The following is a 20,139-nucleotide window of genomic DNA, read 5'->3' as shown; positions in this document are numbered from 1 at the left end:
ATTCTGCTCTATTTTTAATACCATTATAAAACATTAATTTATTAAAAAAAGACAAAACATATACAAGTGTATAGAAATTAATATTATTGTACTTTTTTTAACAATTAAATAATTACTTTCATATGTAATTTTTATTATTTATTCTTGTACCTCCATACTACCAAATAACATATGAAGCGAAAGTGGTAGATGTCGATTGTATATAAGAACATGTATGATGGGAATATGGCATCAGTGCCTTCGCTGGTCTTAAAAACACATTAAGGAAAACGGACGCAAAAGATGAAAATACTGGTAAGACATCGTTCTTAAAATTATTTATCTTCGCCAAAATCAGTGTTTTATTTTTATTTAAGTGTTGAATTGTGATTTTTAGTGAAGTGATATAATAAGTGTTTAAATCTATTGATATTTTTTTTCGAAGTTTCATAGATTAAACCAAATATTTTACAAAAAATTAAATGGGTTTCAAAAAGTGCAAAAAGAAGTAAAACTAAAATAATTCGCCGAATAACTTTTTAATGAACAAATACTTGAAGATGTTATCAATTATAATCTTTTACTTTTTGTGGCGTTAACTGTAAAAATGTATATGCTTACAGCCACAGTGGCTGCGTTTGGCCGATATGAACGCTCAGTTTGTTTACTAAAAACTCCCGTATGTCGATAATTCATTTTGTTGAACAAAAAATAAATTATCGATGTTATACGGGTTGAATGTTGCTAGATCTTTCGGAGGTTTTATGGAGTTAAAAATATGTTTTTCAGCAAACTTAAAGCAGATTATAAAATCATTTCATTTAAATTTTCTATAAACTAGTATATAGTATTTAATATATATAACATTTTTTTAATTTTAAAGTTTGCTGAACCCTGTCTATCCAGTCCATATGGATAAAAATATTAATCGTAGATGGCAGAACAAAATTTTTCACACACCCGGCCTTTTTTATCACGATAATTTAAATCAATCGATATAGCAATCTTAAATATATTAATTGCACATTTTAGAGTTCCTTTGATTTAACTAAATACGTCTAACTATTGGACAAATTTTTGAAAAAATTTTAAGCTGTAAAAGTAAGGAAACTAAAAAAAAGCAATAAGAGTTTAATTAGACGCATCATACAAAAAATCGCGAGAAGTAGCACACCAAGTAATTTTTTGGGAAAAAATAAGAAACAGTTATTATTTCTCTAACGCAACCCATATACTTTAGTCAAATTAATATGCCCGCTCATCATCCTTTAGAGCTCGATTAAACTTCCTCAAAAAAGCAGGCAAAATTAGTTGGTCTCCACAATTTTTGTCACAAATGCTCTGCTTCAATGACAAAATTTGCTAAATTATTGGTGAAGGACCTTAAGCTGTAACCAAAAATAAAAAAATTAATCGCAAAAATATTTCATAAAGATAACAATAATTTTAAAAGTAAAAATATTAATAAATTTATATTTAATTTCAGATAGCATTATCGGCGTTAGCCCTGGTCGCTCTAGCGGCTGAGGATTCAAAGAAGGCGGAGCCTCAGCTGGAGAAGAAACAGGATAAACGCGGTTTACATGGAAGTTTTGGCGGATTTGAAGGTAGCTATGGCGGTGGTTACAGTCATGGTTTCGGTGGTGGTGACAGCGGTCACAGTTTTGGTGGATACTCTTCCGGTGGTGGAGACCATTACGGAGGACATGACCATCATGTAAAAACAGTCGTGGTTGAAAAGAAAGTACCTGTACCATATACAGTAGAAAAGAAAGTACCATACACCGTAGAAAAGAAAGTACCATATGAAGTGAAAGTACCAGTACCACAACCCTATGAAGTTGAAAAGAAAGTACCATACCCAGTAAAAGTATACGTCAAAGTACCATACTCAGTACCACAACCGTATACAGTTGAAAAGAAAGTACCATATGAAGTTAAAGTACCAGTAGATCGTCCATATGAAGTGAAAGTACATGTTCCACAACCATACACTGTAGAAAAACATGTACCATATGAAGTAAAAGTACCTGTACCACAACCATACACCGTAGAAAAGAAAGTACCATATGAAGTGAAAGTTGAAGTACCAGTACCACAACCATACACCGTAGAAAAGAAAGTACCATATGAAGTCAAATACCCAGTTGATCGTCCATATCCAGTCCATGTACCAAAACCATACCCAGTTCATGTTGAAAAGAAAATCCCATACATTGTTGAAAAACCAGCACCATATCCAGTCAAAGTACCTGTCGACAAACCATATCCAGTTGAAGTACCAAAGAAAGTACCATACTACGTAAAAGTACCAGTACCACAACCCTACACCGTTGAAAAGAAAATTCCATACACAGTAGAAAAACCAGTACCATATCACGTAAAAGTACCAATTGATAAGCCTTATCCAGTTTATAAAGAAGTACCATATCCAGTAGAGAAACAAGTTCCAGTACCAGTAAAGGTACCTGTTCATGTCCCAGTACATGTACCATCACACCATGAAGAATCCCACTCATACGGAGGTAGCAGTGGTGGCTCATACGGAGGTAGCAGTGGTAGCTCATACGGAGGTGGTGATTTCGGTGGCCATGGAGGTAGCAGTGGCGGTGGACACGAAAGTTATGGTCATTATTAAAAGAGACATTTTTTTCCTGTTTTAGGAAACCACTCAAAGTATTAAACTAAAAAATGAATGTGATTTTTTTTCCTCCATGAATTGTGAATGTGAAATTTAGTTATTTTGTTTAATAACTAAAACCAATTCGATTACCTAATTTAATTATTAATAATTTTATTATTATTCTGTTGTTTATTTTATATTTCTTATTGTTTACATTTTGATTGAAAAAAAAAAAATGTAATTTTTTTATACTTTTTGCTATTATGCTTTCTTCACAAAAGAAATATAAAAAAAAAGGATTATTAAATTATAAATATTATATAATAAAAATTGTTTTATTATTTAATCAATGACTTTTTTTTCAAAGAAACTTTCTTCACTATACTTTTCCACAAAGTTTATTATTATATTCTACTAAATATTCCTTTTTTCGTATTATTTAAAGATACATGGGCTACATCATATTAATTTGAACAAAAAAAAGCATAATAAGCTGTTCATGTGAAGACGATCCTAATGGTCCACATTATTAACTCCCAAGACGATGAAAATAACTTTTATTAACTTCCTTCAACACTGCAATATTAACTATTTTATCATAACAAAGATATATGTATAGCTTTAAAAGCTAATCATGCGCTATGTAGATCCAGGAATCAAAACTCGGCGTTTGAAAAAATATTTTTTAAATAATATATTAATACATATATTAATTCATCTTCTACAACTTTACTAATGAACAAAATTTACAGTTTCCTAATATTACGAGAAAAATTTTAAGTTATATTTTTCATCTAACCTTCCGATTTCCCTGTGTCACTTTTTTTCAGCATATCTTGATGTTATTAAAAACGATTGACGTAAATAGGAGATTGCTTTTGACTTCATTCACGAGAAATTGTAAGAAAAAAATGCCTGCAAACGAACGAAAAAAGTGATAGAAATGTTGCAAATTTCGATTAAAGTTTTTGGATTTATTACAAAAACTTCCCCATAGGAAGTTAATAAATTATTTATTTTGAATTTAAAGGATACTTTTAAAAAATCGATCAAGGCACTTACCGGGTATCGATCCTTTTAACCGCTGTCACTTTCCTATACTAAGCCAGGAGTTTTCTTAAGGCCGGCATATTTATTTCTCTTTACCACCCATTAGTAAACCTGGTTCATAAGTATATTAGTAGCTAGTAGGATTAATACTAAAATACTATGTAACATTTTGGGTTTTCTCATAAAAGCACGCTTCATAAGGCATTTCTACTTACATAACCATCACTTCTACCATTGTGTTATAAAGAGGTTTTGACCAAAAACTTCACCTTAAGACCCGTATATAATAATAATAGATATAAGAGCTTATGGCAATAGATTCCCCCTTCTTTCTCACCTCAATCTACAAGATATCAGGTGAGTGTAATTTTTAGGTGTTATGAGGTTTTAAAACTTCATTCTCATGGTTGAATAACAAAAAATTGGATATGAAAATTGAAAATAGACGAGGAAAATAGGAATTGTAGTGAAAATGATCGCCAGGCACTGTACTAATTTTTTAAAATCGTTTAATGAATTAGATATAATAACAAATTTATCTTATAATTTTCACAAAAAATTAATGTGTATAATTGTCCAATTATTATTTATTATAAATAAATCAAAAACCGGAAATTAAATATGAATATAACTAGATATTTACGAGAATCTAGATACTTCAAATAACTTTTACTTCCCATTAAAATTAAAACAAAAATATTTTTTAATAATATATATTATAAATAAAATTACATGTACCTTTAATATATACATAAACTTTTTAATTTTAATAACATTTAATATAATCAAATTAACAACATATACGATTAACACATGTGAATGAATCTTTAAATTTTTATTTAGAAAATAATTGAGCGACGTCTATATACATCATGTTATGTAGTTTAAGAAAAAGTGTTTTTTATGAAATTTAACAGTGCCCTTCAATAAAGCTTCAATAAAGTAGAGATAACTGATATAAATAAGGTTAATGTTGTGGAAGGCGTAGTTTTTTTATTCAATACTCCGCCTTGATGTCCTCGAACAAAGCTTCGAGACGCAAAATTTTCCCGCTTTCAGGCAAAAGTCTGTAGTAGATGGTATTTTATTAAATTTAATGTAGTTTTTGACGAAGAGTTTTTTTTTCAAAAATCATAATTATGAAGATGAGTAGGTGGAAAATGCTGCATATTAATTAGATGTTAATTGACAGTGTGTAGTAGGCCAAGAAAAGTGCTTGGTAAGCGCACGAAATTGAAATTGTGTATTATTCTGGTAATTTAAGTTATACGTAGTAGACCATGAAATACTCTGCAAACTGGCGAGAGCAGAGTACTGCATTTCTGTCTTTAAAGGTTTTGTTGGGAAAAAAATATTTTACGTTGGTCAAATTAACAAAAATTGAAAATAGTAATATATCCAATTCGACATCAGGATTAGCCCCTATTATAGCACCTCTTTACTACATAAGAGAGTAAGTATGTGGAAGTAAAATAAACCTTACGAAACATTCATTTAAATTCTGTGTGTACAATTAGAGTATTAAAATTTCACAAAATCTGAATTTAATCATTTACATGTCATGATGATTCAGTTTGATGAATGCATCTCTCTATTCAACTGTATCTAATGATTATTTTACGTTTTATGAATTTAAATTTTGTAAAATATAAAATATAATGTTAGTAACATTCTGATCGTCACGAAATTTAATTTTCTAGATTTCTATTGAAAATAAATCAAAATCTATTTTTACTAATACCGAATTTTTAAGGGGTGTATTTGAATTTTCAATTCAACTTAAACATACTACATAAACTACATCCGTTTAGGTCGAAAAACCTAAAAAAATATTAGAAAACTTCTTTTCATTACCTTTTAATGGTGTTATTGTTACCGAAAAAAAAAGTCTCTTTTATAATTTCATGCAGAAAAAACAGACGAATAAAATTTTTACCGGTTAAAATAGTGTTACTTTACGCTATTTTGAAATTGAGGAAATCCAATTATTACGAAAAAATGTACTCTTTGTTTTTATTTTATTTTGACAAATTAATAACAATCCGTCGTTAAATCGCTGCAGCATTTCTTTTGGCTTAAATATAGGGATTTTAGTAGATAATTTTGTATTATGTATTTATATACTAATATAAAAATCATATTTTTAAAAGGTTTCCACTTTAATATTTCCCAAACGAAATTGAAAATAAAACAAATGAAAACAAACAATTGACTGAGTTAATTGTTGAAATACCATGTATAGACAGTGTTGATTACTCTGTCACATTACACACACATATATGTCACACATATATAACTGATATAGCCATAACATACATACTTAACAATTTGCGCATAATTTGCGCTCTCACGGGTAAACAGTGACGTTTACAAAAACATGTTTCAAACAAAAGCTGTTTATTTTTTTATAAGGAACATTTTTTACTTTTAAACTTTTGTTCTATCTCTAATGGTTTACAAGATGGGTCCTACGACCCAATTGACCTATGTTGCTCATTTACGAACTTGACCTCACTTTTTACGTCCTCAGCATGCTATAAAAATTTCAGCTTCATATCTCTTTTCGTTTTTTAGTAATCGCGATGACACACGGACAGACAGGCGACAGACGACAGACAGACAACCCGAAATGGACTAATTACCTGATTCTATGAACAGCTATACCAAAATTTTGTTCATTGTATCAAAATTTTTAAGCGTTAAAAACTTGGGACTAAACTTAATATACCTTCGTATATTTCATATACATGGTATAATAACGCAAGAAAGCATATCTGCTTTTTTGGAGGAAATTAAAACACAATATTTAGCTTTTTTCTACATATCAATTTTTCATTTTCTATTCTGTTTTCGAAATATTAAGGTGGAAGGGCTATATGCGTATATCTCAATCAAGATCTAATTGACATATAAACTAAAGCACGTATTAAAAATCAATAGATTCTATTTCAATAATCTAAATGAAATGTAGATTGTTGCTATTATTACTTTGTTAGTTTCTAATTTCTTACGATTATTATCTTCCGCAAAAATAGACTTTATGAATACAAAAATAAAAACATTACCAATTTAAAATATATTCGTTTAGGTTCATAATTATACATGTATGATCTCTGTTATCTGTCTTCCATTTGTTTTAGGCTTTATTTTTACTTTTCAAATCAACTACCATCAGATTTTCTGCCATGCTGAGAGATATCATTTCTCTTTTGGCAGTATAACGTCTTTCAGGGTAAGCAATTGCCAGTATCTTTCGAAAATCTTTGTTAATATTTATATTGTATTTGTATACAACAGTCGTTTCAACTAGAACTTTTGTTTTCATTTCAAAAACCGTTCCTTACCAACAATACTGATATGTTTGCGAATATAAAATGAATAAAACTAATTGTTAATATTTCAACAGGTTTTTCAAATAATAATATTGATAATAACGCATATAATTTATCACTAAATTAAATTACTATAATGCTATCAAATATAATTACTGACTACAATAATAATTAGTTTGGTGACTGACTATTATTACATATTAATCACAAGTAAGAAATCTTTCTTTCTTTTATAATAAAATAAGTATATTTATAAATAAAGCAACCAACAGATGGTCACTCAAAATCATATGTTAGTTAAATAATAAATTTGTATACCTACTAGAGCTGAGCTGAGCTCTGTAATAAACTTAATAATAACTTATAATGTGTACTAACATGATCATTTAAATCAGGTGTTCTCAATCGGTGATTGAAAGCGATATTTTTATTAACTTTATTGATAGTTATTAATTCATTATCGAGTTTTTTTAAACAAGTTAAAATAAAAAGCTCTGACGATACTCAACCTCATATTATAACTTAGAAGCCAAAGTTTTTTTTTTTTTGTGTACATATACCTACAAGTATACTCGATAAAAATTTTGATTTCTAGTCTTTAATTCACTCATACAGTATAAGTAATTCACAGTTAGTTAGCAATTGTCCATAAAAAGACGTTACTTTATTTTAAACTAGTTGTAAACTACAAGCTTTGCTAGGTAATATACCCACTTTCACAACCTCCCCCAAATCCCCTTGCGTAGGGGTTACAGTTTTGTGATGTACACGTATATTTGAAAATATTCGATTATTCATCTCCACTTTCTTGCTCCACCTTTGCTCTCCCCGAAGGTTAAAAATTAATAAAAACAATCCTTGAAGCTGGTTGTATATCTTGTCAATATTTGAACCACTCTATCTATTAGAAAAAAAACGCATCAAAATCTGTTGCGTAGTTTTAGACCCGAAGCCTATAATATGATAAGACAGTTATATTCAAATGTGTAAAACCTCTGATATAAATCACATAGTATTTTATATCAACATAGAAAGTTATTATTATAATGCATTTGTTGTACAATAAATAAATAAATAAACATATGCAAACTAAATTTCCTTTCTCCGGTCGATAATAGCTCATTATGTTTATATGTACTTAATTATTTCAATAGTAATTGTATCAAAGTTAAATTTAATCAAAAAAGTCAAATAAATTGATTAAATAAACAAAAATTGAAAATAATGAGAAATTACCACAGGTCAGCTATTATTTCTAATCAACGTATATTTTATAAATGAATTTTGTGGTTTTATACTGCAATATTTTTAACACACACTAAATTTTAAGCAAAAATATAATAGTTTCGGGTAATTCTTATGTAATTTTATAACCACCTTCAAAAGGAAGAGCGAAGATAGACAGCTAAAAATATTATAGAAATAAGTAAAACTTAAGCTGTTTAAAACAGACGAAAAAATTCATCTGGAATTCCAATAATATCCATTCTCCAATTATATATTTATGGAATAAATATTTTAAGCGAAACGTTAAATTATCGGTCACATTTTGAGTATTTTCAAAAAATAATGTTCCTTTTCTATCTAAATACAATCCTCAGCTGAAAATCGACTGAATATAATATTTTACTGACAATGAATATAATTATGGTGGAAGGGCTGGGTATTAGACAAAGTGACACAAAGACAGTGACACAGAAGCCTCAAATTAATAACACGATACGAGCATCTACAGTTATTAAGGATGGACGAGCGCAATTCTGTAAATTTTTTCTTTTACCCGATTATTTAAATAAATTAATGACTTCGAAAGTAGGCATATTTAACATTGGTCTTATGAGAAAACGATAGATGGGTGATGTTTTCATAGATATCTCCAGAACTAATCAGTGGAGATTAAAAAAAAAACTCTTTAAATTAAAGTTAAAACCTTAATAAATTATTGAAAACAAAAAAAAACCCGTTGTGCCCGACTAATTAAGGATGTATAAGCACGGTAGTGGAGACAAAAATTTAAGAAAATACAGTAGAATCTCGATAACTTAAACCTCGGTAACATAAAAACCTCTGTTACTTCAAAAAATACTATGTTCCCTTCCCATCAGAGCCCAAAACCTCTAAAACTTAAAATACGCAACCTCTATAACTTAAATAAATAATCTCTGTATAGGCCATCAGTAACTACATAGAAACATGTACTTACCTCTATATTAACTAGCGTACATAGAAACATGTACATACCTCTATATTAACCTTTACCTAACATAGACACTTGATAACTTAAAACCTCTATAACTTAAAATATTTTGTGTTTCCCTTGGACTTTAACTTATCGAGATTCTACTGTATATACTTTAAATTTTGAGAAAAAAATTTCCCGATATCTGGAGTAATTTTCGAAAATTTTATTTAATTATTTAGCTTTCGATATTTTGGCCCAGGCAGATCATCAAAGATTAAAATAAGGCACAAACAATTTCAACCACAAGTCTAAACTTACCTTGGCGCTCGTACTACCTTAAATTCATATTATTTCAATGTATTTAGGAAACTGTTTTTGCAAAACCTTCAAACTCATAAACGTTTTCGTAATTTTCAAAACTTTTTTCTAAATTCATAATATTAATTCTCAAGACACTTTGCCTCTCCATACGAAGAGCTTTGTTCAAAGCGCCTTTATTTAGTAGTAGTAGAGACTGCCTTAAGACTATGCCCACACGAATTTTTGGCTTGTAACAAATAATTCCAAAAAATTTACGCTAACTTTGTGCTCTACTAAAACATAGATAAATATATATGATAAATTGAATTCATGTTTGCATATGTTGTATAAATGTTTTATTACAAGATTATTAATATAATAATGTACTATAACTATATACGTAACGTATGATATTATACCCACATAAGTGTATAGTGAAGTGAAGAAGATTATTTACATCATAATAATACATTACATCCAATATTATAATATAATAACAAAACTAAACAACTTAGATTATAATAAACACATATTATTCACATGTTCTACATCATATAAAGAGCCTATGTCTATCTATATTGTACTGTACCGTTTATATGTTACACTAAAATTTATTTTTTATATTAAAGAAATTCTATCCCAGCAATCCAGTAAAAAGTTATTGGCTTTTTACGTATGCTATACGTATTTACAAAACTAAGGTTATAAACCAAGTTTTTTTTAATGTTACTGTACTCTTACCATAACTGTCTCACACAATACTAGGAATGAATACACATATAATACCCCTTTTAAAAAATAATCCTTTAAATGGAATATTTAATCTAATATTTTATGGAAACTAATATTCTTTCAAATATTAATTTTTTGTTAAAATAGTAAGTCTACTTCACCGAAAAAAGTTAAAATGATTGCCTTGTTCGCACGCATCTCTCATGTTATTATTTTTCTTAGGCAAGTCATCAGGAACCTCGTAAGATTTTGACTCAGCAGATTATGACAACTCAATCAAAAAATAATCAGATTATGACGTTTAGTAGAAACTGAATGTAAACAAGAAACAGTATTTTTTATCTAATTCCTCTTTTCTTGTTAACAATACGCTCAAATAAATCCGATTGTAATTTTTGGGTGACTTAAAAAAAGATAGTCAGTCATGGGGACTGTCAACGAAAGTGAAAACTTAAAACTTTGGTATACCTGAAGTGGGGCCTGGCTGGCGCAGGGGAGCTCTCTGCGTTTGCAAGTAGCTCTAATAAATGTATATTCACAATACCTGAATAATAATAAATAATACCTCAGTACTATTCAAATAACTGTTCACAATTCTAGATAAATATGGTAGGAGCGCAAATAAAAACATTTGAATTGTAAGATGTAATGTAATATATTATTTACATGCGTTTCCACCATTTATTTCATGGGTTTTAATTTTTTGGTGCTGAATCTTCTAAAACATTTTTGTAGTAGCCGAATTGTGAATCTAAAACATCCTCGCATACACTTGAACATAAAAAATTTCATCAAAATCGATCCATCCGTTTTAGAGGAGTTCAATAATAAACACCGCTGACGTGATTTTCATGATTATTGTTCACCCAAAAAGTGCTCAACGCGCCAAGAGAAGCTTGCATTTCAAAAATTTGTAAATTTTTATAAATTTTAAGTTTTTCCATGCCAAATAAGATCATTATCTGCAAATGCTATCATTCGTTTCTGGCGTGGGTTTATTTACTTTACATATTTACGTATTGTTTATGAATTTGGAGAGTTTTAAGAATATGAGTTAGTATAGACGAACTACGAAAATGAACGTGAAATTTAACAGATATAAAACATAAACTATAATATGTGATGTTATATTATAGCAGGCACTCGTTGTGACTTTCTAGTTGAGCAGTAAATATATGGTGTGTGTGTTTGGTGACTTATCTCAGATACGAATCAGAGAGTCCTTGTCAAGTTGGTTGCTCACCCTTTTTATTAACCACTTACTGGTAGTAGTCGTTAGCCAGTAGCCCTACCACACTCAAAACAACATATTTGGATTATGTATACTTACCTACACATATATATAAACAAGAAAAAGGACTATATCTGGAACATAATTATTCATAAGATTCTAATTCTTACAAAATCCTATCTACGGTACATACATGTTCCGTTTTTATAAACTCACTTTAGGTAGTTATGCTTTCAGAAAGAGAATGTGCTCTTAATGGATTGTGTTAACTCAACCCTATCTTAGATTAATTGGATAAATACATATTAGATAAATACGAATCCAAAACAAGATAAATTTGACTATCTTTATCTTGAACACTTAGACTTATACGTTAGTGTTGGTTTTATACTTAAGTCTTGTTTTTGCACAAGAGTGCAAAACTAGGAAACATTCAAACTTTTATTAACGACAGGGATGTTAATTTCAACTGTTAAAACAAAAGTAGCCAAATATAGTCTTGCACATTTGGAGTTCAATTTCGATAGTACTACATACAAGGAAATGAGGAAGTGCAAAACGTAGTGCAAGTGCAAGTACAACAGGAGAGTCAGTAGTCAACATGGATTCAGGGGTGATAAAAATGTAAAAATGATCTGTTGAAAATTTAAGAGTAAGTTACAATACTTCCATTACTGCGTAAGAGGATGTTATAAAAACTAACGATGAACAATACATTAAAATCAACAAATTAAGGCCTGAAATAGGATCGTGTTCTTTTTTAAAACAAAATGCCTTATAAACGCTTAATATAAAAATAGCTAAAAGACAAGTCATTTCAAAAATACAAAATATGAGCACTCAAAATCAGAAGAATCAATTTTGTTTATATTTAATAATAAGAATAGAAATGGATGATCCTTTGAACAGCACGAAGTGACCGATTGGATATAATATAAATTGTCCCTATAGAAATAATGTCATAGAATGGTCACTGATGATTTCTTATCCACACAACACAGCAATATCATTCCCTAAGTTTACTTACTTTGACATACAGTCCAAGTATTATACTACACAATATTATTTAATGCCAAAAAGTATGTCCATGTATGTATGTGCTTATGACCACTTGAGCATTCTATTTGCATGAATAGATGAATGTGTCTTTACGAACATGTTATATTAAGAACGTTCGAAGAGCTAAAACTTAAAAAATTAATAATTAAGATTTACTTCACCACAAAGTTAAACAGGAATTTTGTGTTTCAAAGTACATAGAATTATTTTGACTTTATTTAGCTGGTATACTAAAGTTCTCTATACGACTTTTTTCGAAGCCCTCCGCTCTCAAATAAGCACGATAGTGTCCGACAAATTCCTTGGTTTTTTCTGGCTGATAGTTTAAATATGACGTCATCGTGCTCTTTTGAGAACGCAGCACTTTGGAAAAAAGTCGTAGAGAGAAGTTTGGTAGACTCGCCAAAAAGAACCCATTTACGAAATTTCAAGTATGTATTACAAAGCACTCTGTCCCACGGTCTATATAATTTCCAGACTTTTTTTCAAAACTAGATTTTTTTACCGAAAATGGCCAGTTTTCAAATTTGTGAATACCTACGAGTCGTTGGTTTATTGATCATAATTATATTCTAACCTCCTTTGAGATAATATTAAATAATGACTTAAAACGGAAGGACAAAATCCACCCTTTCTCCAAAAATTAAACCAATCTGATGCTAAACGGAAAAAATATGATAATCTTGACACTATCTCGAAATTTGTTTTTCCCTGTGTTTCATATTTCTCGAAAAAATATTATTTTTCAAAATTTTAATGGTTTCCAGGACTTTTTTCCGAAAGCGTAGAAGATGTGACATTGTAATGCTGTTTTTATGAATTCACATGTTTGAAAAAGAGTTTATACAAAGAAATACTTTGATCTCAAGATACAAAAACAAATTTTTTTTCTAGAGCCAAAAAGAATTTGAATCGGTAATAAAAATGGAAGAGAGAGTTTCGATAGATTCAGAAACTCTTTTTTCGTCATTTATTACAGGATTCTTTTTTAAATAAATAAACGAAATTTTACAAACATGTTTACTGTTTGACGTGATTAAAGACTTTTTTGCCTTAATTCTTAACTAAAGCCACCAATTTTCTACTGATAACAAAATATGCATTATATCCTCATTAAACCCACTATAAAATTACAAACCACAATAGTATCATTTACTTTATACCTGAAAAAAATATTGCATGCATGTTTGCAAGGTGCAACAAACACCTAATTTTTTTGTTTTTTTTTTTGGATTAATTTGTTTTTTTGGTATATTTTTTTTAGCTTTTTCAGAAATAATTCATAATTTTGGAAATTATTATATACTTGTGCTCGTCCGTTAAATATTGTATCTTATCAATTTATAAAATCTTTCGGTTATATTCTGTAAACTGTAAAGTATCATTTATTTTATATTAAATAATGTCAACTTTCATTTTACTTTTCTATGCCGTTTTTGTTTTTTAAAATTACTCTTTATTTTTATTCGGTCGTTATTTAAAAATGTTAAGAATCTAAAATATTACAACCATCATTTACCGATTAGTAAAAATTATACTTTCAAAAATAAAACACACTTTTTTCCACTAGGAGCTAGAAAATGTATCAAACAAATTTTTTCCATTTTTATAAAAGGTATCTCTAAAAGGTCTGTACCTACAACGCTGTACCAGATATAGTATAGCTTAAAATAAGTCAATTCAGCTTAACTTGTCTTCGTACCAAGTTGCTTCATTAGGGAGGTAGGCGGTCTTAAAGTCGAAATTTTGAAATCGGTTTTTGCAACTCAACTCTAAATACAAAATGCTATTTTGCTAAAATTGGGTATTTTTAACATTATTTTAGGGAGTAAAAAAATTCCCCACCCCATGAAAATTAAGCTTATCAACAATCCATGTATGTTGGACTTAGCATATTCTCAGCACATTTCATAGGAATATAAAGCTCTAAAGATTTTCACGTTTAGAGTGTTAGGAGCTAGAAAACACTGCTGCCTTTTCCTTCAGTGAATTACTTTATGCAAAGGCACTTATGCTAAGTTGTATGTCACAACGATTAAAAAATCAAATTGAAACTTATAAAATAAATTTTTTTGGAAAATTCTTAGAGCAAAGAATTAAAACAAGTGAAATTTATAAAAATTTTCGACTCCCGTCAAATTTATCGGGTACGGAATCCTAAACTCGCACTTGAAACATATCTAAGAACACTTTCCATTAAATTATCTTTCAAATGAAACAAAAAAAATCCAAATCGGTTCATCCGTTTACGCGCTATGATGCCGCAGACAGACACACAAACACATAACGGTCAAACTTCTAACACCCACTTTTTTGGTTCGGAAATTAATAATAATAAATTTTCATAAATACCTTACTTCAAAAAAAAATAAAATAAACTTCGAAAAAATGATTCAAATGCCAAAGGATTGAATTTTTATAATAATTAAGTTTGTGGCTACCGCATGCATACTGGTAATAATAAACAGAATCAATATAAAATATAAATAGCGCGATTAGTGTAGTAAAACAGAGTGAGCTGCCAGGCCACTAGGTGAATCTGTTTACACTCTCGGTGGTCTAGAATTACCTACAGAAATAAAATTAATTATAAATACATATCCATGTATTTATGTATTGATTATAACATATCTATGTATTGATTATAATTCAATTTAAAATGATTTTTTGATTGCAGTTTAACACCTAAAGTAATATTTTAATGTTTAACAGTAATAACTCTAATACACACTTTTGATTGGTATTTTTGTTTCTGATATAAAATTATTATTTTCACCTCAAAAGTTTTTATGCTATTTTTACGCTTAGAGTTATATTAGTACAGCAACTTACCCTGAAAATGATCTTGTCTTGCTTTTTGTTGGCCACAATTTACCTACTACTTGTATCCCACTATGAGCTGTTGCGACCTTTCGCTGTAATATGCACTTTATTTTTTCTTTATTTATATTTCTAAATTTTCAGCCAACTCTGCTAATAGAAAGTTTGGACCTCAAAACAGGTAACAAAAACCATAATTGACATTTTCTATTTCGCGGGCAAGAGAAATTGTTTTTTGTCAGCTTAAAATCAATAAGTTTATGAAGTTTAAAAATAGAAAAGATAGGTTTATTTATACATTTAATAAATTGAAATTGACTGGCAATAGTTTAGAAGCTCAAATTTGCAATCGATCAAAATGCTGATAACCAAAACCAATTTTATGTTTATACCAGCTTTTACCCACGGCTTTACTCGTGATAATGATTCATTTTAATGTTTTTCATGGATGATTCATTTAATGAATCATTGATTCATTTAGAGAACCAACTTTTCCCTGGCTTAGCCCGCACTCTAAACATCAACTTTACTTAATTCCCCTTGGAAAATATCGCGGCATTCGGTCATGGAGTTCGCTGTGCTCCTTTAAAGAATGAAATAAAAAGTGATACAGGATTCCATACATGATTCATTTAGTGAATCATTGATTCATTTAGAGAACAAACCTTTACCTTACTCACCCCCTCTATAAACTGCTATATAAATAATGTCAACTTTGAAGACCCACATGCTACCCTTCAACCGGTATTGGAAAAAATCACCACAACAACCGGCTTTGTATATAATAAATAAAGTGGGTTGGTAAGAAGGAAAGGTCCTCACATTGAATTCGTCTGGTCCTGCATGGAACGCAGATGAAATTTTCAATCTTATTAGATTACTAGTTATCAGGGCGTAGATAAGATAATTTTACAGTAATGGGCAAACACAATGTGTTGAAGTTTCCGCTTAATGTTTACTGAAAATTGAGGTATTTATAATACTCAAAACTACATTATATAATTTTAACCTGCTACTTGTAGTAAACAAATTTTATTTATAGTCCTTATCTAATTTATAATCCAACGATGTTATCTATAATTCTAATGCATATTTTTCCAAATATTTATTATTTTAATGTTCTTACAGAATTAGAAATTTAGACCAGTTATTGGAAATTTATAAGTCTGACCTTTACAGGTCATACACAACACGATTTATTTGTAGTATCATGAAAACATCTTAAATATTTTCTTCTATATAATTATTAAGTATAATCGAAAAAATCAATATTTAGAATATTATGGTAACCTATATTCATGTTCGATTAAATAATCAAACAAATAATTCTTTTAAACACACTGTCAATTCAAAGGTGTAATTAAAGGTTTTACTTTAAGCGAACATCAGTTTTTGGGGCAAAAAAATTAAAAATGCTGTGTATTTCGACAGCAGTTTATTTTGCTTGAGAGGAAGTGATGTTGTAGATAGTTCCCTTTATGAAATACGTTAGTGCTGTCTGTTAATTTTTTGTTAAGTTAAAAATAACCGCTCAAATTTTCTCCAAAAAACGTTCATATAATCGTCAAGTGGGCTGAATTTTTATGTTACTACTTGCGTTCTAATTACCCAAATAATCGATAAATTTAAAAATCTGATCATCTTGCGATTAAACGACAAGTATCTTAGGTTGTGACCACTCGTATACACTTTTAATGGTCAATCAAAGAAATTACTCGTAAAAAGAAGCCGGTTTTTTTTTTTTGCTTCGGTAGTTAAAGTACCCCAGAAAACCACTTAATCCAAATCGGAGACAAAATATTTTCAAGGTTTTTTGGAATTTACTTTCGAGGTGCTAACCCTTTTGTTTAAATATTAAATGTAACCTAACTTTAAATTTTTTGGATCAAATTACACCATTTACTAACTTTTATTGAATTCCGAAACAAATATTCTTGTGTGTATTTAATGATTTTTCCAGAAGAGTACGGATCCCTTAAAACATATACTTTTCACTGCACTTCCACCGTATTTTCTGGCCGGTCCCATACAAATGTATTATTTAAGAATTTCTTCACTTTCTACCAAGGTAGCCAGAAAACATAAAAAATCTAAGTATAACTAAAAATATTCCTAAAATCTTTTTGACTAGACTGTTAGAATATAACTACTTCAATACATAGTATAAAACAAAGTCGCTTTCTCTGTCCCTATGTCCCTTTGTATGCTTAAATCTTTGAAAAATTCAAGAGGAAGGTTTTTATGTATAATACATCCATATTATAGTAGAGTAAGGGGTTGAAATAGGGGTTGAAAGGGATATGCTTAAAAAACTAAAAAAGTTGTGCATCGATTAAGCTCAAATATTGACACGATATACAACCAGCTTCAAAGATCTATTGTTTTTATCTACTTTTAACCTTCGGAGGGTAGAAAGGTGTAGCGAGAAAGTGGGAAGGAATTATCGAATATTTACAAATATACCTAAGTGGGGTATCAAATAAAAGAGCATGACGTGTACATTACAAAACTGTTATCCCACGCAAGGAAATGTGGAGGGAGGGGTGCAAGTGGGGATGTTGCCCAGCAAAGCGGGTAGTTCACAGCTAGTAAACAATAAACTAAAAACTAGTCAGTAGTCAAAACTAATCATCGATTTTTGCTAGAGAATATTATATACAAAGGAAAAAGTGTATATGAATGTGTTAAACTGTTTTGTAAAGTTGCATAACATCTTTTCTAAAAGTTAAATAGTTTTCAATTAAATACGTCACATTTCATTTATGTATGAATGATTGACTAACTCATTCATGAAGATTATCAATTGTTTAAGGTTTGGAATATATAATCTGTTCAACAAAAACTTAAATCCATCTTTAATTTATTTCTAAATCTGTAGATTAAAACTTTCTTTAAAGCCTCTCCATTAAGATAAAGTCAGCTAGTTTAGTTTCTTACACCAATATCATTTCTATTGTTTTAAACTTATATGTATGTAAGGGAAAAAAATCAATACATGTAATTATCAGAATTTTCTGTATATATTCTCTATTCCTATACAATTAGAGTTTTCGAGAATAAAATTGAAGAAAACGCACAAATGTTTATGAAATATCCGTTCGGCTAAAAGAATCTTGGGAGTATATCATATCGCGTAGTCATGATAGGGATAATTAAATCGACGGCAGTGCTTCCAGTGGGTAATTTTGGCGTAAACGGTCAACTCTACTCTGTATACAGTCTGTCCTAAAAATTCTTACTCTTTAGCCAGCCTCTGTGTTCTGAAGGGAAACCGTGAACTTAAGAAAATTATGCCCTTAAAAATTTTACTATGAAATATGGGATTCCATTCGGAAAGTTTCCAATTCAGAACGCCATATAGACCAACTAGTTAAATAGTTCATCAACATTTTTTAGTTTCTTGAGGGAGAAAAGAAAAAATGTACCCCGCTATTCCACATAGTCCTCCCAATAGCCATATCTTATGCCCAATTTGAAAATTCGCCTCCGGTTTAAATGTGCATAGGGCAGTTAAGAACTTCCGGGGTAGATTGAATTTGTAGGTACAGTGTGCCCACCGATAATAAAAGGTAGAAGACTTTTTTTTTTTTTGGGTGACATTTTTTTTGACTAATTTCGACGTGACGTTTGTATGAATTTATCTCGAATATATTCAGCTCTTCACATTTTTCTTTTTTATACAAAATTTTTTTTGCTTGCAAAAATTCATTTGATTTTTAAATCGGACTTTTTATACCATGTACAAATGAAATATACATAGTATATTAAGTTTAGTCCCAAGTTTGTAACGCTTAAAAATAATGATGCTAGGAAAAAATTGTCATAGGTGTTCATAAAATCACCTAATTAGTCCATTTCCGGTTGTCCGTCCGTCCGTCCGTCTGTGGACACGATAACTCAAAAACGAAAAAAGATATCGAGCTGAAATTTTTACAGCGTACTCAGGACGTAAAAAGTGAGGTCAAGTTCGTAAATGAGCATCATAGGTCAATTGGGTCTTGGGTCCCTAGGACCCATCTTGTAAACCGTTAGGGATAGATCAAAAGTTTAAATATAAAAAATATTTCTTATCAAAAATTAAACAACTTTTGTTTGAAACATTTTTTCATAAACATCACTGTTTACCCGTGAGGGCGCCAATTAGGCGGAAATTTTATAATATGTACTATACTTGATTATCAGTTATGTATCTGTCATATGTTTGTATGTGTAATGTGATAAAGAAATCAACACTGACTATGCATGGTATTTCAACAATTAACTCAGTCAATTGTTTGTTTTCACTTGTTTTATTTTAGTACTGTTTTAAATCGAATAGTTCAATAATCTATAATGAATGTTTTATTCAGCCATTTTCGAAAAGCATTCACAGTTTCCTAGTTATGTAGGAACTAATGTGGCTTAAGTAATGTGGCAGCACTGTGAAAAATAAAATACATTCCTTCATTCCTTTATTTCTATAAAAAAATTATAATAATTTTCATTTCAATTTTCCAAATTTCACTTGTTTTAATATTTTTAGTCGTCGACTATAAAATAAATAATGGTGATGTGGTGATGAACATTTCAAGTGTAAATATTCGTACCTATAAATTAATTTCAAAACATTACATGAAATTTTAAAATATATAATAATGTACAAGCTAAATTTTATAAACATTGTTGGTATGAAACAAAATTATTTCATCAGAAAAAAGAACATGTATATTTCCATTTATTTAGTAAATTGAAAAACACCACATATCTGTACAAAAACAGAACGATGATGAAGTGTATTCTATAATATAGAATTTCATAGAATGATATAGAACGTTGTTCGCAATAATAATTC

General features: G+C 29.5%; 1 protein-coding gene across 1 annotated transcript; it reads left to right on the top strand.

Annotated features, from left to right (window-relative positions):
• Positions 1-241: 241 nt before the first annotated feature.
• On the top strand, positions 242-2,646 carry LOC123297517 (tetra-peptide repeat homeobox protein 1). The gene is made up of 2 exons (XM_044879211.1): positions 242-294; positions 1,466-2,646. The coding sequence occupies exons 1-2, from the start codon at positions 283-285 to the stop codon at positions 2,615-2,617; spliced, it is 1,164 nt and encodes a 387-aa protein (XP_044735146.1). The 5' UTR covers positions 242-282; the 3' UTR covers positions 2,618-2,646.
• Positions 2,647-20,139: the final 17,493 nt, after the last annotated feature.

This window comes from Chrysoperla carnea, chromosome 4 (assembly GCF_905475395.1).
Source record: "Chrysoperla carnea chromosome 4, inChrCarn1.1, whole genome shotgun sequence".
Lineage (NCBI taxonomy): Eukaryota > Metazoa > Arthropoda > Insecta > Neuroptera > Chrysopidae > Chrysoperla > Chrysoperla carnea.
The sequence above is the reverse complement of the archived record's forward strand: the minus strand, read 5'-3'. Positions and strand labels throughout refer to the sequence as shown.